At 35.6% G+C, this 23,917-nt stretch overlaps 1 protein-coding gene across 2 annotated transcripts in view; it reads right to left on the bottom strand.

The window, feature by feature from the left end:
* LOC137399685 (galactosylceramide sulfotransferase-like) overlaps window positions 1-23,917 on the bottom strand; it is a 41,891-nt gene that overhangs the window by 1,949 nt on the left and 16,025 nt on the right. The window contains exons 2-8 of one of the 2 annotated variants that reach the window (XM_068085877.1): window positions 18,068-18,166; window positions 13,003-13,634; window positions 12,614-12,776; window positions 7,938-8,091; window positions 7,066-7,270; window positions 5,969-6,067; window positions 1,648-1,750 (exon numbers count right to left, since the gene is read on the bottom strand). In XM_068085877.1, the coding sequence (XP_067941978.1) occupies window positions 1,648-1,750; window positions 5,969-6,067; window positions 7,066-7,113 (250 nt within the window). In that variant the 5' untranslated portion in view covers window positions 7,114-7,270; window positions 7,938-8,091; window positions 12,614-12,776; window positions 13,003-13,634; window positions 18,068-18,166. The other variant, XM_068085878.1, reaches the window with a different exon arrangement.

Below are 23,917 nucleotides of genomic sequence, written 5' to 3'. Positions count from 1 at the left end.
TTACGTTATTCTTTTAGTTCAAATTAAAACAACTTTGTTTGGATAAATATTTTGAAATTTGTTATTAAACTTTTATTTTAATAGCGATATAGTATATTAACAAGCACAATTTCCTTTTCTCAACAGACGGATAATATGATATGTAGTTTGATAGTTAAAATGGCAAATTTTCTATTACCCTGGCAATGCCGGGTAGCACAGCTAGTATATATATATACTATATGAATGCTCAGCATTGTGTGGGTAATTAAAAAGGTTTTTGCACAGAAAAATTATATTAAATCCACATATGCAACATTTACACCATTCTTACTCTTAATGGAAGTGTTTGTTTATTTTTGTGTGTCCGGCCAGGAATTCAGTAGTAGCAAACAATATATACTAAGTGAATGCCCGACGTTGCACGGGTAAAAAAAAGTCTGTGCAAAAAACTTTTATTTATTTAACATACAACATTTAACCATTCTAATTTTTACTCTTTATATAATGAGAAAAGTGTTTTTGTGCAATTCAAATTACTTTAAGAGAATAAATAAACAATGAGTACATGGAAGTGTGTGTATAAAAAAGTTTACTGTTGAAAAGCTCGTTGTATTCAAAGTTTTGATAGATGATACTGGCACCTCTCGATACTGGTACAAACATAAAAAATGAGATATCGGACAGTCTTTGTCTGACCAAACAGAGAGAGAATGTACACGCAATTCCTACTCCAGATAATACATTTGTCCATGAAAAAGGAATTTAGTTTTTACAGATTTACCGAAACCAAAATAGGAGTGTAACGGCAAATTTGAAATTGAAACGACACATTTGAAAACTGAAAAATAGGTAATGATGAAAAACTAGCTTTTAAAAATTTCAAAAAAATAACAATAGTGAAAGGTAATATTAACTGATAATAAAAAGTGCATATGCAGCGCGTGCAATCGCGATAGGGATATTACCTATATGGCAGAATATGCAAAAGCTTTTGTAATGACAAGAACAAATTAGTCTAGTGTTTAGTGCTTGTTTGTAGCCTTACGATTTGAATGTTGTGAATTAAAGTTTTCTGCAACGGGGATTTTTAATTGCTAAGTTTTAATGGCTATAACTGGACACAGGGATCAAAACAAAAAGACAAACAAACACTGAGATTCATATATATAAATATAATAGATATTACCTGAATGATCAGCGTTGCAGGGGTAATAAAAAGGTTCTCGCACATAAAATTTATTTTCAATCAACATATACAACATTTACCATTCTAACTTCTAAATGAAGGTGTTTGTTTACGTCTATGTGTGTTATAAGTTTAATTAAGTGTAGATGCTAGATATACATATTATTATAGCATTTTGGAAAAATCTGAGTTTGTATTTTTTTTCTACTAGTTTAAAGCGTGTTAACTGAAGCACGTGTATTTTAATCAATTGCCATTAAAGGTTGGCAGGTGTAATAAGCATGACCACAATTATTTCATAGTATGACAATGCGCCTGTGCGGCGTAAGCCTAGTTGATAGTGTGCATATCTCTAGAACTGATGCTTCTGAGATCGAATCCAGTGTGCAGCAGTATTTTCATTCTTAGATTTTAATTGCCATAATCGGTCATAGAGACGACGTGCAAACAAACACCGAGGTATATAGATATAGAAATACCAGCGATGCAGAGATTCCTGAGCTCTTCCGTCCGTCTTATTAAACGTTCTACATGCTCTTTCATCTTATTCTCCCCAAACGCTTGTACTTTCTTATCAAAGACCTGTAGCAAGATGCCAAACATTAAAGGTGAAAATACAGTTTTTTGAAACTGGTGTCAAAGAAGAGTTGAGAGAATCGATGTATACAGCAAATTATATATAAAGTAGAAACTTCCATACAAAGTCGAATTTTTGATATTTCACTACAACTCTGTTTCGCAGTAGCGATTGTCAGGAGTTTTAATACAAAATATTTTGAGCGACCTGGGGAAACAGATTACCATAATCAATTACTCAGCTTAGTTTATTGGTGTCAAGTTCTCTTGTGGATTAGAGTTTTACTTGACTTATTTATGTTTAATGCAAAGGATGCAAGCAGCTAGCCAAAAATGTATTCACTGAGTGGCACAATCATGTCCCAGGTTCAGTGTACAAAAGTCTATGCATTTGTTAAAATAGAAATGTAAATATTTCATAGTGTCACTAATGTATTTGTGATGACATGACAATACTATAATTACACCTTGTTATGATAAACAACACCTTGCTATGTCTATGAATCATTTGATGTCTTTTTCATGATTAATGCTTCTTTGTCCTACTGTTATGTAAACATTCTTTCTATCTATCTTTCTATCTATCTATGCATGACTATAGTCTAGTGACTAGAGTCACTCTAGTCCTATATACCTTAGGACACTTATATTTCGCTAGTATTTAGTTTCGTGAGTAGCATACAGAGTAAAATTTCGCTGGAACTTAATTTCGCAGCTCTGATGAGTGCGAAAATATAGTGATGTGAAAATAAATGCAGTGGAACAAACATTAGATTCCTCAGGTCCAGTTCACTGGTACGAAATATTTTTCAATTTGGGACTACCGTACTGTTTGGACTATAAACCGCACTTCTATATAAGCTGCATGTGCTTTATTTTCCAAAAACGATAATAAAACAATACATAAGCCGCACCCTACTATAGGCCGCAGAACTAAGGACTGTGCTTTTTAACGTGGCAGCAACTATGCCATTTAAAACGGAACAGTGCAGAATGGCACAGTTTCGTATTATACGACGCTTTTTAACTTAGTGTCTAACGGGCCAGTACCGTGAGGCATTGTTTCGTATTTTCTTTCACAGCTAGAAGTGCACTAATTGGAGATTCCCGTTAGTGCGCCCTAGCGGTGAAAGAAAAAGCCACAGAATAAGCCACAGTGATTAGCCGCACCCTTGTAGGCCTACCTATAAGCCGCATGGCTCAAATCATCAGAAAAAAGTAGCTGCTAATCGTCCGAAAAGTACGGTAGTTTGTATTTGTGAACCGCAGGTAGAAATGTGTAGGCGAGATCAATAATGCAATTTGATCGCTTGCTGCAGTTTGTCTCCTGGACTATCAATGACGTCAAGGTCCCTGCCGCAGTGACTGATGTTGTACCAATATTAGAATTCAAGTATTTATAGCACGCGGTGCCGCGGTGGCCATGGCCCCGGGTTGTTATTGCTTTTGGTTGGTAATAAAATTCATCACCACAATAATTATTATTCAATTTTATGACTTTCCCTACCAGACTGTCATCCTCATCAGTTACATATTCAATGACTAAACTAATATCATCATCTTCTTCATTTGTCTAGGCTTTTCCAAAAAAACTTATTATCTTAATTTGTTTTGCCAAGCTGCTCAGTCGGTGTATTAGCTATAATGAGTTTAGCAAAACTTGCCCAATGAGCCAACCACACACGAAAATTGCCTGCATTTCTAATATGACGATTTTATTGTGAATATCAATGAAGAAAGCCATTTATTTTCGCGTTTTCGCTCGTTCGTTGTGATAGTTTAGTTTCGCTCATGAAATTTTCGCGAAAGGCTGTTGCCGCGAAAACGCGAAAGTTAGATGCCGCGAATACATAAGTGTCCTAGGGTATATCTTTGCTTCTAGACAGCTAGTCAGTTCTCTCTCTCTCTCTCTCTGTGTTATACAATAAAGTCGTATTCTAAACACAAAAATTCTGTCAGCAATGAGCATGGCCTCAATAAACCACAACACTGGTGGGAAGCTCCAAACAAGGCAGCAAAAATTGGAAGTGGAGATATGACTCGAGCTCAGTGAGGAGATTTCTTACTAATATTTTTATTAGATTTTAGTTTCTATTCAATAATCGTCACTATACAGTCTTTAAATACAGATATAAAATAGATGTGGTAAAAATTGTTCTTAAACAATTGAGTAACGTTAATTGTTAGAAACTTTAAATGTTTTGTTGAACCAACTTTTGAGCTAAAACTTTAAAACTCTGTCAAATAGTTTCCATGAGTAGCAATTGCTCGATTATTTCTATTCAAGCAAAAAAGTTGATTTTAACATGTATTTTATTTTGAGAGGAGATTGCCTAGACATAACCGCCCGATTGGGTTATTCTAGGCAAAAAAACAATATATATATACAGTGAAACATGGATAACTCAAACTTCACGGGACCGAGTGAAAGTGTTTAAGTTATCAGAGCGTTCAAGTTATCAGAGCACAGTCACAAGTGAATGTATTTATCAGTAGATACATATACAAACTACATGTATATATAAAACTAAAGTATAGGTTGTTTGTTGTAAGTTAAAGGGCATCTGATGTAGAGTTTTAAAGTATTTATCAGAAAGTATAGATATTTTTATACACTTGAGATTTGCATGTTGTTTTAGGTGATGTGACTGCCAGAACCTTTTCAGATTAAAATTGGCAAAATCTATTCGCGGTTAAAACGCTCAGAAGACATTTTTTCTTCTGAGTGTTTTACTCGAGATCAATTTTGCCAATTTTAATCTTAAAACGTCTTGTCAGTCACATCACCTAAAACTGCAAACAAATCTCAGCCCAATAGAAAAATATCTATTCTTTCTGATAATTTTTAAAACTGGACATAAGTAAACATTTATGACCAATGAAAAAAAGCATGCTTTACATCTGATCAGTTGTTTCATTTAAAAAACTTATCGAGTGTAGTCTGTGACAAGGTATTTTTTTGACAAAGATCAACAGTGTGACTTACTGTAGAAATAGATTTTAAACAGTTATTATAGTCCTTAAAAACTTGTTAGCCTTTCCTAACAAAATTGGCCCATCGATAGGTACGCCTTCACTACGCACTTGTCTAAACCAAGTCAATAATACACCATCCAAATCATCATGCGACGTTGAACGATCTCTTAGCCTTGATGAATTTTGGTACTTTTTGATAATGCTGATAGCTTTTGTCCTGCTTCGATTTCCTCGAGTACTTTATGTTTGTCAGAAGGTTTCCACGCTTTTCTTTGCTTGCGTGATGCCATCGTAAAGCGAATGTCTGTTGTAGCGGACGCCAAGCCATGAGCCTATTTGTGACATTTTATCTTTATGTATCCGCATCTAATCACTGTTACAATATGTATTTTGCATGCTGTGTCTATCTTTATTAAATTTTTATTGCTAATACCTTCCAACGTTTATAGCTTGGCCGTAACTAAGCGAACGTCTTAGCGACCCTATTAATCATTTTTATATGATTTCTTTTTCGGTTCCATTATACGGTACAGGGGAAATTATACGTACACTATACGCGTATAAAAAGCGCTTTCGTTAAGAAAGCAGAGTAGTCTCAGCTCCGCGACTAGTGGAAACTCCTTCAAAATAAATTGAACGGAAACCGCGTTTGTGAATTCGGCAAAAAACTGTTCGAGTTAACGGTGCCGAGGTCGAGTTATATAAAGCCATTTATCGTTGCGTGGGAACGGACCAAGCAAATCCATTCGAGTTAACCATGTGTTCGATATATCCGAGGGCGAGTTATCCATGTTTCACTGTATATAGGTGACCAAAGAACAGCTTGCTTACATGGTTAAATGGAAGAAAGTAATGAATATAAAGCTTACTCAAACACAATCAAAACAAGAAATCTCTGGCTTTTTGAAAAGTTTATGATTAAACTCGCATTAAATAAAAGATTGAATTTGCATCCCCATGCAGGCATGTTAAGAGTTATCTGCTCAGTCAGTTCAAAGAGGAAATTCTTTAGGCAGTCCTCATTGGCTGATGGTAATTACCAATTCACCATAGAGATATGATTGATGAGTCATTCTCACACTCATTGGTAACAATTTTGGATACAATATTTTTGAAACTAACACCTGATGAGAGCAACTTTCTTTCTGGCAATGCTTAAAGGATTGAAAAATCATTTTTACAAAAACCTCTACTTGTAATGATGGAAATCTTAGCAGAGGAGCCCAATGACTCAGGAACTTAGATTACCTGACAGAACCTTTCATAAAGCAACTGATCAGCATGGTTAGCTTCAACTATCCGTTTCTTTGTTTCTTCACTTAGAACTGCTCTGTTTGGTGACTCCATCTTACAATAATATAACACACTGCTTTTAGAGGCAAATCCTGGCACATTCACAGAGGGAATTGTTAGATTTGTCAAGGAAATGTTAAATTATTAGGGTATTGCTCGAATCAAAAACCTGAATTGATTCAAAAGGAAAAGGCAGTTAGATACCTAAAGATAAGGGTAGATTCATAGAGGTAATATATAACTCATAGAGCCTACTTATGATAGATAGAGGTAATGTTGGATGCGCAGAGGTAATGTGCGATTCGTACAGGTCATTTTCTAAATTAATATTTATAGAGCCAAAATGAGATGCCTAGACTCTAGAGGTAATACATAGAGGCAATACATCATAGCGATAACAGAAGAGTCCTGAAAGCAATGAAAGATTCATAGAGGTAATGTTAGAGTCCTTAAAGCAATGTAATATTCATAGAGGTAATGTTAGAGTCCTTAAAGCAATAAAAGATTCATAGAGGTAATGTTAGAGTCCTAAAAGCATTGAAATATTCATAGAGGTAATGTTACAGTCCTGAAAGCAATGAAAGATTCATAGAGGTAATGTTAGAGTCCTGAAAGCAATGAAATATTTATAGAGGCAATGTTAGAGTCCTGAAAGCAATAAAATATTCATAGAGGTAATGTTTGAGTCCTGAAAGCAATGAAAGATTTATAGAGGTAATGTTAGAGTCCTGAAAGCAATGAAAAATTCATAGAGGCAAGGTTAGAGTCCTGAGAGGAATGAAAGATTCATAGAGACAAAGTTAACATTATAATGATAATATGAAATTGATAGAGGTAATGTTAGACTTATATTATCCAGCAAAGACCATAGATTAAAAATATAACTATGCCCGAATTAGCTAGCATTCGCAGTATGATACAAGAATACAGGTGAAGACAACTTCTGGTAAAAGAGTAAGAACTTGTTTTAGTAGATTTTGTCTATTCATCCATTAATAACTGAGGCCAAGAGAATTAAGGTGACATATTTCAGCAGGCAAATTAATAGCTACCCTCTTGTTCACAAGCAGGGTAGCAACATCATCAAACGTCCATCCCATGAGCTCCTTGAGTAACAATAGGGACTGATTGAATCGTCTCTCATCATTTATTAATATCAAGTCAAACTCCTCAGCTATCTTCTGCAGTCTCTGCTCAATTCGATCCGATCTCTTAAATTCCCATGGTCTCAAGCCAAAAACGTAAGACTGTATATTACTAAAAAATATTTATACTCTAATTACTAAAACTGCACAAGGATTGCACAAGGATTGCCATTGCACAAGGATCTTAACTAGCAGAGATCCTAAAAGGACCTATCCACTACCTCATAACACTACAACTATTTGAGGGTCACCACTACCTCAAGACTGATGCATTGACTATTTGCCAACTTTAAATATTTTGGAGTATATGATACTCACTGAAATTGTATGAAAAACATTTTCATTACAATCTAACTAGGCACCAGTCACAGTTACAAAAAGTACAACTCAGTAAGGTCATTAGCACTGCTACTACCAACTTAGATAGAAAAATTATGCGTTGTACAACACAAATATGTAAAATGAGCGTGACATTGTAACAAGTGTAAAAGAATACATCGGCATCACATATTATATCGAAGTGAGATCATTATCATTACACCCCTGTCGTGTAACGAGCAGAGGGTGTACATCAATGTTATGTGAACTGCCATTACATTCCAGGTAACCCAATGTTATCAGTTATTAATCAGTGATGAGCTCACATGTGAATGTGAAATCTTAAAACTTATCTCAAATGAATGTGCATATATTTTTGCATCATGAATTTTAAAATTTGTAGCCAAAAACTAACAGCACTATCCAGTGGTTCAAGTCATCTAAGCACTCACTCCAAATACCTGTAGGGCAGTAGTATACGACTTAGTCTCAGACTCTTGCTTGTTCTACTGAGAAAATTTTCAAGGGTCCGAAACTCCTTGTCCCAAGAGAAGGCAGTAAAAGCGGAAGTGATGACATCAATCGGATTTCTGAGTATGCTAACGAACTTGCTCCCTATAGGCCAGACAAAATGAGTTTATTAGCTGTCTGATAGTCTTAAAAGGTAGCGAACGGGAAATTTGAACAATCATCCAGAGAATTAGCTAGAATTAGACAATCTGGATTACCTAGAACAAACCTGGACCAGGTTCAAGGGATTTTCTGCAACCTTCAGCAATCATGTTTTGGTTTCAGATATTTGCTCAAAATCAAGGTTATCTGGACCCAAAATAACTTAGCTCTAATGGTTCCAGATAGCATTGAACAATTATTTAGAATAATAATTGCATTGAATGTATACCTAATTCATTTGCATAAGCCTGGTTACTATATTGGCGGTGGGACCCGGCAGTAACCTCACGCAGCAAAACACTCACGGCGCTAGGCTCAGCGGCTTATGTTCACATAAAACTGCATTGCTGATTATCGCATGAAATGGCCGCTCGCCATGCCGTTTCGAAAGTGCTAACCTTCACCTGTACAGTGCATTTCGAGAAGGTTTTGCCTGCAACTCCTTGCAAAAGTTGAACAGCGTTGAACTCTTACATTGACTGCCAGTAACTACTGGCAGTCGGCTCGTTAGTACTCATTTCACTGCAGATAGCCCTGCGATCCTGCCGTCAGTGTTTGCTGCATATATAGGAACCAGGCTATATTTAGCAATAAGCAGAGGAAATAAATCAATCGCTGCTATCTTTTACCGGGCAAAGTTCAGTTGGCAACTCAGACTTATATTTTGGAATGAACTATGTAGTTTCCTGAATAATGAGTGACAGGGGCTAACTATATATAACCTTGACCTTGCTGGTAAATAAACTGTAGAAATTATGGTCTAAGAAACAATGAGAAAGCATATATGCTTATCTAGGACTTCAATAATTAATGCTTGAAGTGGTACAACACATATTACATACAACAGCATAATCTACAAGTGTAAAATGATATTTTGGGCTCTATTCATGGTCTGCGCATGGCGTGAATGTGCGACCAATGCGCATGGCGATAGTCATACCGTGTATAGACTATCAATATTAAAACAAAAACATCAGCTTAACAAGCTGTATGACTTTGTTTTGTAATGGAATACAATTCGGAAATATAAATGTGATATATATATACTCATGCATATATGTATGTATATATATATATATATATTTCTCAAAGTCTGTCGGAAATCCGGCTATAGATCTTAAAATCTTGGAATAAATATTCCGTACCGAAGAGGATTCAACCTCGGACCAAGCCGTTCACCAGTCTGACCACTAGACCACTAGACTACGGAAGTCGAATTGCTACCCTGCCAATATAAGTCATTATATCAGAGCAATACCTAACTGCTTTGCGTATGACACGGTCATAGCATAACATCACGAGAAGCTGTTCGCTCACATTATTAAACTGGCTAATAGCAAAACTCTCACTACTTCTCATTGTTTATAAGACAAAAAACTTCTCATGATATGTAGTTTGAAAGTTAGAATGGCAAATGTTGTTATATGTTAAATACAAATCAATTTTCTGTCCAAATACTCTTCTATTACATGGGCAACGCCGGGTGGCACAGCTAGTACATCTATATATATAAATTTTTTCAAAGCGTGTCGTCTGTCTTCTGTCGTCGTATGTATATTCGTACACATTCCGGCTAGAGATCTTAAAATCTTGGAATAAAGAATCCGTACCAAAGAACATTTGATCTTGGACCCTCCCATTTGACACCCTACCCAATAGGCCACAGAGATTGATAGACTAGCTACACGATATATGTCGCTATATTGCAGCAAATACCCAACGGCTTTGCGTACGACGCAGGGTCATAGCATAACATAACATAAGCTGTTGGCTCACATTATTAAGCGTACTAAAATTTTCCATTGGCAATTTGTAGGGCTAATAGCAGACAACTCTCATTACTTCTCATAGTTTATAAGCTGATTTTTATTCCCATGCAATGCCGAGTAGCACAGCTAGTATATATATATATATATATATATATACACACATATATATATATATATATATATGAAGACCTCAACGGAAGAACGATCAATGTCACATTTTCTCAAAATACTAGGTTCGATTTCCGTTAGATAGTTCTGGCCACAAAGTTTAGTCTCTGTGACAAACTTTCAGCAAAAATGATTCAGGTCAAGGGATATCCCTACTTAAAATAAACTAGCTCTTTGTAAATCTGATCAATGTCCAAGTTTTTAAACTTTAAAATGGCTATATCTCATGTTTGAGCAAATGTGACATTGATCGTTTTTCTGTTGAAGTCTTCATATATATATATATATACATATATATATATATATATATATATATACATATCGATGAAGAAGAAGGTTGCAGTTCACTCCAAGCAGAGTGCTCAATATTGAAATAGAGCTTTTATATAAAATGTATTAAGAACTGTAAACTTGAAAAACTATTTACCACTTAAAGTTTCCATTCATCAGGTAATACTGAAATGATCTGCAGCTCATGTGGCTGTATGCCAAAACATATCAAGTAGCCTAAATATTAAAGCCAACAATATGTAATACTATAATTTGTTTATAGTAATATCAAATGAAGCTATTCAATAGAAACCATGTAAAACTTCGCTATGGCTGCATGAAAAATATTGGACAGATTATTGCGAATAACGACAAAGCGCAGCTATCAAAGAAAAAGCCAACAGCAACATGTAACTGTCGATACAAGAGTACATGCCCATTGCCAAATACATGCACGTCCAGTTCTGTCATCTATCTGGCTACAGTTATGACTAATGAACCTGATGCTGCCAAACAATCATACTGTATGTTGGCGTGACAGAGGGCCCATTCAAGAAAAGATACTACAACCATCGTAGCAGCTTCAACAATCCATCACAACGAACATCAACAGAGCTAAGTAGTTATATATGGCAGCTTAAAGATCGGTCCATCCAGTACAACATCAAGTGGAGAATATTGAAGAAAGCGAGCAGTTACAATAAGACCAGTAAATGCTGTAATTTGTGCATTTGGGAGAAATACTTTATTCTATACAAACCTGAGCTTGCAAGTTTAAACTCACGAAACGAGCTTGTGTCAAAGTAGAGACATTCTAATAAGTACTTGATTTGCAATGCTGTCACACGAACAATTTAAAGCATTATATATTGTTGGCTTTAAAGATTGACTTGCAACAAAATTCACATTACAGTTATTTGGTATCAAAAGATTAACCATGTCTTACTCTGTTGTGTTGTAGGTGCAGAATATGTGGAAATGTGATTACAAGCTCTTAAAAGCTAAAAAAACGAACAGTTAATAGCAGCCACACGGGACCGCCGTAGTTTGAATTCTCTTTCCAAAACGGCTCAAATGTGACGTAGTTGTAGGAGATGGCTTCTGTTTGCACGTTCAAGCAACCTCATTCGTCGAAATATTTTCACAAATTAACTTCACGCATTCAATAAAACCATGTCTATTGTTCGTACGCGTCTATTTTATCGTCATTGTAATGCTGTCACTTTCAGCACTGATATCCTATAACCTACCATACAAATTCATTTAGTTTTTTAACCTTAGCTTGAAGGAGTACATATCATTGTCTGATAAACATGACGAGCCTGTTGGTCACCTGTGATAATCAAAAAAGGGTCCAGAAATTAATCACGAAGTATGGGTCACATGACCAGATTACGACTAGACGATTAGACCAAGCCGAAACTAAACTGTAAAGTAGCGAGTATCTATATTAATTTTGATACGGGGTCTTTGGTAAAACCCGAAGGGTTTGTCATAAACTAGTGCTACAGGAAGTTTTATATTGAGCTTTTTATTGGCCTTGCCATTCAAGTGAGAACATCACGTGACAAGACAATAACCAAACTGTAATGAATACGTCAGAGAAATAAACAGATACCAGTCTACGGCGGCTTTTCGTTTTTGAGCTTTTAAGAGCTTGTAATCACATTTCCACATATTTGGCTTCTACAACACAACAGAGTAAGACATGGTGAATCTTTTGATACCAAATAACTGTAATGTGAATTTTGTTGCAAGTCAACCTTTAATGTTTAGGCCACTTGATATGTTGTTGCGTGCAGTCACGTGAGCTCCAGATCATTTCAGTTTTACCTGATGAATGATAGCAACTATGAAACTTTAGCTAGTAAATAGTTTTTAAAGTTTATAGTTTTTAATAAATTATATATATGTATATATATATACAGTATATACATTCATAGTATATACTGTATATATACAGTATATACATGTATAGTATATATATACAGTTAGTATAACTTAAATTCCAACTAAAAAGAACTCTATACTGAAAATATAAATCTGGAAGTGAAAAAATAATATGAAATTCAAGAGGATTCTTGAGATCGGATATCATGATCACATTACGCTAAAATATGACACGATTTTGTAACAGAACTGTTGCGTTCAGGTAATACCTACAGGAAATAAAATAATGTTTATTAAAGCAATGTTAAAAGTGCAAATAAGTATTAATTGGAGCATATTAAGGATGCATTCAAGCAATTGGTGCTCACCTTAGCTGATATGTTTTGCTTCAATTCTTAAGATCACGCTGAATTATGGGCACTTCACGACACACAGAAGAAGGCTTCTTAGAATCTGGTGAGAAACCAGATGTAGCCTGTTAGGAGATGATTAGTCAAGCCTGTTTAAGACTGTGCTCAACATCACACACCTCTACAAGGTACTACTGAGCCATTCCGAATGGTATGCAAATGGAAAATCAAGCATGTACTTAAAGCTACCACCAGAGAGGATAAAAGATGTAGGTCATTCACTGATATTTTCCTCTCCAGTTTCACTGACAAGCGAACAAAAATCCACTCATAGAACAAACAACAAACAATATGCATCGGATATGCAGTAGTAATGAGACCGCAGTGAATGTACAAGTTCAACGTACCAGATTTGATGCTAGCCTTCACCTCGGTCACGCTAAAGATCATATGATGAGCAAGAATGTCTAATGGCCCTTCGTGTAGGTTGCAGAGGCAACGCTGAGAGAAAATCATCTCAAAGCAAAACCGATACCAATCTTGGCTGCTACTGCTTAGCCCCACAGAGAGATTGCTCAACAGCGCATGTCGTAAAATAACATTTTGTATGGCAGAACTTCCTGTCTTGTGTGTCTTTAAAAAGAAAATGGGCTGAGATGCTTTGGATCCAGGCAATGATAATTCTTCAGTCTCTTTATTTACCATTTGTGAAGATAAAACAATAGCTGGCACTTGGGGAGTTGAGGAATTAACAAGTTGAACCGAGTTTCCCAAAGGTTGAGACCAACCATTGTTAAAATCATATGTTTCAGATGGTGGTAAAGTGGTTGACACAGATTTAGTTTTGTGGATATTTGAATGAGATGATTCGAGTTTTGTTGGTTGAGTTGACGACCGTACCCGAAGCAAGAGCTTCGTTGGTTGAGTTGAAGACCGTACCCGAAGCCAGAGTTTCGTAAAACCCCAGTTACGTAGTATCACCACAAAAGTAGTAAAAAATATTGTTAAAACAATGAAGCTGATTTTCTGAATCCTCATCCTACAAAGACAACTGAACTTGAGACATCTGAAAATTCGAGGGTGCCCTATTTTAAAAAAACCAATGTTCATGATAATCTTCTTTTGTTCATCTAAAACAAAAGTTCACATATTTACAAGAAACACATAAACAAACCAAACTCATCTTTGTTAAGTTCCAGTGGAACACAAAACTTGGAAAATCAGAAATTTTTTAATCATCACCAAGAATTCCTACTCAAGAGCTCAAAAAAGAATCAGGTAATACCTAAATCAACCGACATGATCAAACAGCTAAAGATACAGTTAGTTTAGGAACTAAAATTATTAGCACAATGTATCCATTATCTACAAAGCTTGCAACTGTAGCAAGCTTTTCAAAACATAACACAACCACAAAAGGCAGCAATGATACCTTCAATTGATGTACATGTATAAGCTTAAAGGTTGACTTGCAACAAAATTCACATTACAGTTATTTGGTATCAAAAGCTTCACCATGCCTTACTCTGTTGTGTTGTAGGTGCCAAATATGTGGAAATGTGATTACAAGCTCTTAAAAGCTCAAAAACGAAAAGCCGTTACAGATTGGAATTTGTTTGTTTCTCTGACGTAGTCATTACAGTTTGGTTATTGTCTTGTCACGTGATGTTCTCACGTGAATTGAAAGGCCAATAAAAAGCTCAATATAAAACTTATCGTAGCACTAGTTTATGGCAAACACTTTGGGTTTTACTGAAGACCCCGTATCAAATATAGATGCTCGATACTTTACAGTTTTGTTTCGGCTTGATCTAATTGTCAAGTCGTAATCTGATCATGTGACCCAATACTTCGCAAATAATTTTTGCAGCATTTTTCGATTATCACAGGTGACCAACAGGCTCATCATGATTATCAGACAATGCTATGTACTTCTTCGACGTAAAGTTAAAAAATTGAATGAATTTCTACAGTAAGTTATAAGATATCACTGCTAAAAGTGACAGCATTACATTGACGATAAAATAGACGCGTAAGAACAATTGACATCGTTTTATTGAATGTGTGAAGTATATTTGTGAAAATATTTTGACAGGTTAGGTTGCATGAAAGTGTAAACAGAAACCATCTCCCACAACTACGTCACATTTGAGCCGTTTTGGAAAGAGAATCCAAACTACGGCGGTTTCGTGTGGCTGCGATTAACTGTTCATTTTTTAGCTTTTAACAGCTTGTAATCCATAGATATATATACCTAGATTGGCCAATAATAGCTATTCCCATCGGTTGCCTTGTCAGACATAAATAGCACGACGTAACGTCACTGTATTGTACCTCACGCTTGACTGCACTGCTGTTTACAATGAATCTAATGGGAAGAAGGTAACAAAATTACATTTATTTTCACATAAAAACCTTCTTGGATACATAATCCAGTAAACTAAAGCAATTCTGTGATAATATCTGATAACCACCATAGATTAAAACTATAAAAGCTATGAATTGTTGCACACAAATCATGAGCCATCATGGCTTTATTTGCAACCCTCTCCTATCCCCATTCTCTCTTTTCCCCTTCTCCAAAGAAGAAGTGAGAAAGGAAAAAGAGAGAAGGGGGAAAGGTGAGGGGGGGGGGCAAATAGCCAACCCACCCAAAGAGCCAGACCCTAGCTAGGTAAAAAGACTAATATCATGTTGAACTAAACATTACCAAGTACAGTAATACTTCAACTTACGAGTGCTCCAACGTACGAGAAACTTGAGATACGAGCCAGCTTTTAAGCAAGTTTCAGTACTAACATACGAGCCATGTTTGAGATACGAGCACGTGAGTCAGTTGCCAAGTATGCCGAAGGTGTTTTATGAGAACAGCATCACTCTGTATTTTTCAACTACTCAGATTTATACTTTGGTACTGCGTTTTTGTGCGCGATTTTCAGTGCAGAACTACACTGTCTGTGAATTAAAAGTACTCTGCGTTGACTGAAAGTTTGCCAGTAAAATGAAAGATGATGCAAAGAAAAAGCAAATGATAACAGTTGATATTAAACAGAAAATTATTGAAAAATATGCGAAATGTGTATGCGTGATTGAGCTAGCTAAGCAATATGACAGAAATACATCCACAATTATCAAACAGAAGGATTATATTCAGGGCATTTAGTTCGCAAAAGGACTAACCATAGTTTCTAAACGGCGCACCGATCTTCACGACCGTTGATGGAGAGACTGCTCAGGCATTTAATTGGATAAAAGATAAACAATTGTCCGGTGACAGCATAACTGAAACAATGCTACGTGAAAAGGCCGGTGCTATCTATCAAAACTATAAAAATAGACATTCGGACAAGTTGGCTAGTGGTTGTGCTTTAATCCTTTGTGACAACAAATGTGTTCGTCCTAATCGCAACATGTTGAAAGGGTGACAAAGGCGAACGTATTTAGATAGATTTATTTTAAGACGGCCGGCTAGTCGTGAAAGCGAAACAAAGGAAAAATTAGCTAACCAGCGAGAAACTTTAAACTACGAACGCCGAAGAAATTTTAATTACGTCAAGTTAAAAATGAAAGTTTGCTTTTAGGTTTGCTTCTGAGTTTGTCTTTTAAGACATTGATAAAATTCAAATTTATCAAAGACAACTGTTGTAATGAAGGATAACTTATATCTCCCTCCCTCGCAAATGCTAACATTAGCTGCTATTGTATGTATTTAATTTTACATTTTAAATAATCACATTTTTTGTATTATTTTTTAATTGTTGCTTTTTGAAGGCATGTGGTAAATTATGACAATAACCAACATGTTCTTTCTGTTACAATATCTTGTTTTGAGTGTTTTATTTGCATTTTTAGAGTATGGAAACCAAGCAATATATATTTAATTGTTCGATATATAAATAAATTGCACCAACATGCGAGTATATTAATATACGAGCTCAGTCTCGGAACGCATTAAGCTCGTAAGTTGAAGTATGACTGTATAGGTTTTTAGCTTTTAAGAGCTTGTAGTCACCTTCTCATATATTTCACACCTACAACACAACAGAGCAAGGCCTGGTGAATCTTATGATACTAAATAACTGCAATGTGAAATTTGTTGCAAGTCAACCTTTAACTTGCTTTTGCATATTGTACAAATAACTTGGTATTGTCCTTTCGTGACTGGCTTCTTAGTGGTGGCAATTAGTGCTAGCCTGGCAAAGTTTTTTACCAATCCAGCACTACTAAGCAACACTCTTGTCGCTTTCTCGCTGTGGTTGCAAACCTCAATCACCGCAGGCGAAGACAAAATCAAGCCACCCTGATTCTTAACTGTGATTAGGGAATTCGTTGCTTGGTTTACATCAACGTTGGTAACATCCACGATGCTAGTGATACAATCATTACACTCCAGCTTTGGTGACCTAGCCAGCTACATAGCCAGCTGTAAAATAATCATTCTGTCTCATTTTTGACTTCAGACATACTTGCATACTCATCATATTTAGTCATGTTTAGTTCAGCATATTAGTCTATTTACCTAGCCAAGGTCTGGCTCTTTGAGTGGGTGGGCTATTTCCCCTCCCCTCTCCATTCCCCTTCTCTCTTTTCCCTTCTAATTTATTTTTTGGAGAAGGGGAAAAGAGAGAATGGGGATAAGAGAGGTTGCAAATAAAGCCATGATGGCTCATGATTTGTGTGCAACAATTCATAGCTTTTATAGTTTTAATCTATGGTGGCTATCAGATATTATCACAGAATTGCTTTAGTTTACTGGATTATGTATACAAGAAGGTTTTTATGTGAAAATAAATGTAATTTTGTTACCTTCTTCCCATTAGATTCATTGTAAACAGCAGTGCAGTCAAGCGCGAGGTACAATACAGTGACGTTACGTCGTGCTATTTATGTCTGACAGGCTTTTTCCCTATTGGCCAATCTAGGTATATATATCTATGTTGTAATCACATTCCCACATATTTTGCACCTATAACACAACAGAGTAAGACATGGTGAATCTTTTGATATCAAATAACTGTAATGCGAATTTTGTTGCAAGTCAACCTTTAAAGATATGATTACACCATATTTTAGTAGATCTTAACAGAAAGTATAAATGTTTTTCTATAACTCAACAGTTTGTTTGTTGTTTTAGGTGATCTGATTGCCAGGATGTTAGGAGATTAAAATCGACAAAACTTGATCACAGTTAAAACATTCGGAAAAAATAGATTTGCCCAGACTTCCCATAAATGATGTACATAGTTGCGAGGCAGCGAGCCCTGTCTCTGATATTCACATCGGCTATTGTGTCCAAATGTGAGTTACACGGCTCTATTGACATATATTTTATTCCGTTGCTCATGATTGTTAGAATAAAATTTCAAATCTAGTTCCAGATACATTGCTATAGATGTCTCAAAATGATTTGAAGGTAAGTTAATTAGTTTGTCCCATTGGTTTTCTCTAAATGCTGTGTAAACATATGAGTACCTGACTACGGTTCTGTCAGTCTAAGAGAATTAGGTCAAGTAAACTTAGTTGATCAGGCCTTTGCTTCGCGCAGTTCTCAATCGCTACCCATGTGAGAAACTACAACCAGACAACCAATACTTAACAAATATAAGTACTACTCTTTTCACTATTTCCAACTTGTTTTCTGTTTGACCAAAGCAAAAAGATGAACCATTCTCAAGCAGCCGAGTATTTTCATTTGTTTTGATATGTATATCTACAAAATACCCTAGGACACTTATATTTCGCTAGTATTTAGTTTCATGAGTAGCATACAGAGTAAAATTTCGCTGCAACTTAATTTTGCAGCTCTGATGAGTGCGAAAATATAGTGATGTGAAAATAAATGCAGTGGAACAAACATCATTAGATTCCTCAGGTCCAGTTCACTGGTACGAAATATTTTTCAATTTGGGACTACCATACTTTTTGGACTATAAACCGCACCTCTATATAAGCTGCAACCGCTTTATTTTCCAAAAAACAATAATAAAACAATACATAAGCCGCACCTTTGTATAGGCCACAGAACTCAGGGCTGGGCTTTTTAATGTGGCAGCAACTTTGTTGTTTAAAACGGAATAGTGCAGAACGGCAGTTTCGTAATATCCGACACTTTTTAACTTAGTGCCTAACGGGACAGTACCGTGAGGCATTGTTTCGCATTTTCTTTCACCGCTAAAAGCCCACTAGTTGGAGATTCCCGTTAGTGCGCCTTAGCGGTGAAAGGAAAAGCCACAGATTAGCCGCACTCTTATATAAGTCACATGACTCAAATCATCAGAAAAAGGTAGCGGCTAATAGTCCGAAAAGTACAGTAGTTTGTATTTGTGAACCGCAGGTAGAAATGTGTAGGCTAGATCAATAATGCAATTTGATCGCTTTCTGCCATTTGTTTCCTGGACTATCAATGACATCAAGGTTCCTGCCGCAGTGACTGATGTGGTACCAATATTAGAATTCAAGTATTTATAGCACGCGGTGCTGCGGTGGCCATGGCTCGGGGATATTACTGTTTTTGGTTGGTAATAAAATTCATCACCACAATAATTATTATTCAACATATGACTTTCCCTACCAGACTGTCACCCTCATCGGTTACAAATTCAATGACTAAACTAATATCATCATCTTCCTCATTTGTCTAGGCTTTTCCAAAAAACTTATTATCTTAATTTGTTTTGCCATGCAGCTCAGTCAGTGTATTAGCTATAATGAGTTTAGCAGAATATGCGCAATGAGCCAACCACACACGAAAATTGCCTGCATTTCTAATATGACGATTTTATTGTGAATATCAATGAACAAAGCCATTTAATTTCGCGTTTTCGCTCGTTCGTTATAATAGTTTAGTTTCGCTCATGAAATTTTCGTGAGAGGATGACTCCGCGAAAATGCGAAAGTTAGATGCCGCGAATACATAAGTGTCCTAGGGTAGCACAAATTTTTTATCACACTAACAGCAGTAGATAACATTACAGATTGAATAATCTGTAATGTAATCAGGTTTCAATATTTTGTGTACAATGTCAACCCAATACCAGGTTTTAACATTTTTACGCTGAGAAAATGGACAAAAAGATTCGTCTTTGGGCAATATTGACCAAAAACAGCTGAGATGCTATATAATTATATTAAAACTACTCACTTTGAACTAAAGAGTCTACAAATTGTCTATTTCAAGTCCTTATTCATGAAAGCGGAGCATTCGCTGATAGAGTTTAAACAAATGAGTTCCGAGAGTAGCTAATTTTCACAGACAGTTATTATGTGTGAAAGAAGGATTACTTTCTAGGCACTCTATGACATGTCCGCACAAACTGAATATTGTAATTCTATAAGCCCCACTCGAAAGTTAATGCGAGACATATAAATGCGGCGTGAACTTTTTTGGAAAATGTGCAATCAGCTTCAACCTAGTGTGATAATTATTTGCCATGTTTGGTAACCATAACAACAAAGTGTCACAGCTATATTTGAGAAAAAAACATATTAGAATGGTTGCTAACAGAAGGCCTTTTGGTCTCAGCATTTACATCACCTTGGTCAATTTCATCTTAAAGATGCAGTACATTCTTTTGTCATCATTTGACATTCTAGATTAGCTATGACATTATTGCTTCTTGGTTGAACCTTGACAATTTAAATAAAATATTTTGTATTGCTTTTTCATGCTACCTAATAAGACAAACTTAGACTTGCTTCCTGGCTAATTGCTGAATTCACCAAAAAGCTGCATAACACTCCTAGATATTAAAATATGCTCTAGATAACCAGTTTAGTATAGACATCCCTATTCGCAAAAACAAGGACAACGCCATCTCACATTTTTTTAAATAAGAGCCTTTGAGTTTCGAATATAAAAACTCGCTAAAAAATATGAAGCAACACTTTTGTAAAACTGCATAGGTAATAATGTTTTCATCAGCTCGTTGTATTTTTGGGATGACAGCAATTCAACCTTGAAAGTAAAGGTAGTGTTATAGCTAGGATTGTCAGGAGTCTGATAAAACAAGCCATGGATAAGTATTCACCGCTGCTTGAATACAAATTGCCTCCATGACTGACATATAGCTATCCAAATAAATAAGCTCGCACCTGTTCTACACATCATAGAATAGATCACTACTCTACCATTACCTTTTCTTACAATTAAAAGCCAAGTGTATGATGAATAATTTAAAAAGCAATTATTCAACAGATAGTTTAATAAATAATTTAATAATAACAGATATTTGGCTACAACTAATAGAGTGCAGGCTGTAACGATGTGAATCTGCTTCATAGGTTGCAGAGTACCTCAAGAAGATCAGGCAGATTGCGCTTCAATAGATTCACAGTATTTTGACAAGCAAGCTTGGTTAACCCAATTTACTGAAAAGTTAAAGTTAACCGTTGCAAATTTAACTTTTTTGAAGGCGTTTTGTTGAAACAGCAGAGCCTGATAACCAAGTCAAAGCTATGAGGCGCATCCTTTTCTCTCTACGGTTTAGTGCAATGCTGACAATGAGATCAGTTGGCATGTTTAAACAATAATTCAAATTATAAAAAACAGGTCTAAATTTTTAACATGTACTATTGTTTAAAAATTAGTGGGAATTGCAAGACCCTCATTTTGAATGAAACATAGACGTTACTGTTATATAGGACAAGACCTTTTATTTCCAACAAATTGTAACGTCTGTTACATATTTAATGTAAATGTGCATGTCCAAAATACATGTACATATAATATCTGTAGAGCAGCATTTATACAAGTTAGCACACTAATGCTCAAATAACAATAATAATAACAGTAAAAGCAAAAATGAAGGTTAAAATTATGCATATTGATATTAAGTAATAATGTGAAGTCTGTAAAACATGAGACAAAAGGAAAGAAGATAAACAAATACATGGATATATCGATATATACATGCATGCTTGGATATACATTTATATAAGCTATATATAGAAATACTCAGACATATATTATATCTATAAATCTCAACTACGTCTTTTGTTTTCTGTCGTCGATGTGTCCAGCTGTAGCAATTAAAATCTTGCAATGAAAAGTCCAAACCATACTAGAATTGAACTCGTTACGATTGCAATTGCGAGTATGCAAACACACCCACCTGACCGCGTGGCCATTTTTATCGGATTTAGCTCATCTATGGTATACTCATGGCGATTAAAGCTAAATATGTACCTAAATATGTACCTAAATATGTAAATTAATATTACCTTTTACGTCTGTTCTTTTTTAAACATTTTTAAAGTCATTTCAAAATCTATTATTCATTTTTTTTATTTGTAACTTTCAATTGTGCTGTTTCAATTTAAAATGTTCCAAAGCAGCTACGTTAATGTAATGGCACAATTTCAATCTAGAATTTGCGGTTATTGCAAAGGGCAACCGCTAGAAATTATAAAATCAGAAAATGTTCACACGCGCATTTTCAATAAGAATTGCCTCTACATTCTTTCGGTTCGTTCAGACAAAGTACCCTCATGCGATTCACTGTTGTATTTAATATTGATACCTCATTTTTACGTCTGTGCCAGTATCGGCTATTGAAAGATACCAGTATAGCTTTATTCAAAATTTTGATGGATAGCTTCTGCAGCAACAGATACCTTATTTGTAGACACACTTTTATATACTCTCTATTATTATTAATTCAATCTATTCATGATTTTTATTTTGTCCTTTTTTCAGTTCGTTTCAATTGTAACTATTCAATACCTTCTACAATGTATTCTGACCTCAACGCTTCTGCACTGCTGAACAGGTCGATATTGGCTTCCAATTTTTTAGTATAGCAAAACTTTTGTACGTTGCGGATTTGAATACAATTTTTGCGCAAATAGAGAGAATTTTTTTATCCATGTGTAAGCTTGTGCGTGTGCAAGCAGAAGTTTGAGCCTCAAAATAAAGAAGTTTGAGCCTCAAAATAGTAGTACAGATTCCATCATAATGTACCAAAATCATTTTCATATACCCCGCAGTATGAAAACCGCGTCAAATGACATACTACTATTAGCCCGATAAAGTTAGTAATTGTTTCTATGATGTTGCTTTCAAATTTCGAACAGAAACACCGTGAAGTTTCAGAGTTAAAAAAATGGACTTCGATACAAACATAAATAACGAAATAAATAATTCTTATTCCTGTAAGTGAGTCATAATTAGTACAATTTTGTAGACGCTTTTCTATTGATCACTTGCTATTATGGGCTTGTAAAGATCGAAGAATTTCAGAGCTTCCAGCCAAATATAGATGTTCAATTAGAGCAGTGGTTCCCAACCTTTTTTTTGCTTTTACCCCTTTGCAAAGTTTTCAAATACAAATTCCCCCTGGAAAAAGTGAAGTGTGAACCTATAGGCCTACTATATATTGTATTCACTAAAAGGGCTACACAGGTACATATATGTAGGTCAGCAGCATAAATACATATTTTTATTTATTAAATAACTGAGAGTAGCATATATAGTAATAAATCACGTCAACATTATTGTTATTCCGGTACACTCAACGGGTGTGGGGTGAGATGATGAGTTTTAACGAGACCGGTCCTGCTGATGCTTCTGTGCAAGTTTTCACAAATCAGGCTTTGTTTTTATAATGCACATCTCAAGTCGCTCTCAAGGTCAAGTCGAATTCTTTTCTCATTTTTAAGGTGCAGCATTGATGAAAATCCTACTACGCGTAGGACTTTCATCAATGCTGAAGGATTTTTACGTGCAGCTAAATGGCATCAGAATCATTATTGCCTTTTTAGCAATGAGTAGAGAAATGTTTCTTGCTGAGAGCCAAAACTGGTCAATAGATATTGATCTGAAATCATCTTTTAGTGCAGAAATGTTAACCAACTCAACAAACTCCTATTGTAGCTCCTCTAGAATTTCTTCGACAGTGCGTCGAAATGGATTTTGTGTGATGTTGAGCATCTTTTTTTTTTGAAGGTAGCTCAGGGAAGTAGCATCCAAATTCTGTTATGAGATTGAACAGTTGTTCAGTAATGGTTGCCACTAGACTACCAAGAGCAGGTTTTGTGTTCCAATAATTCAGTGAGTGTGGGAAAGGATACCGTGTTCCCAGTGCAGGTTCGTGTATGACACAGTACCAGCTTTGCTTTGAAAGCATCAATGCTGTCATGAAAGGCAAAGAAATGATGATTGCTCCCTTGTAACTTCAAGTTCAACTTGTTTAGCTAGGCAAATGTATCAACCAGGTATGCAGTCTCAAATACATAGTTATCAGCTTTCATGGCTGCTAAAAGTTCATGCTGGCGTTTACTTTCAAGAAATTTCATAACCTCGGACATATGTAGCTCAAAGAGCCT

Source organism: Watersipora subatra, chromosome 7, assembly GCF_963576615.1.
Source record: "Watersipora subatra chromosome 7, tzWatSuba1.1, whole genome shotgun sequence".
Taxonomy (NCBI): Eukaryota; Metazoa; Bryozoa; class Gymnolaemata; order Cheilostomatida; family Watersiporidae; genus Watersipora; species Watersipora subatra.
Note: the sequence above shows the minus strand (reverse complement) of the source record. Positions and strands in the feature narration are given on the sequence as shown.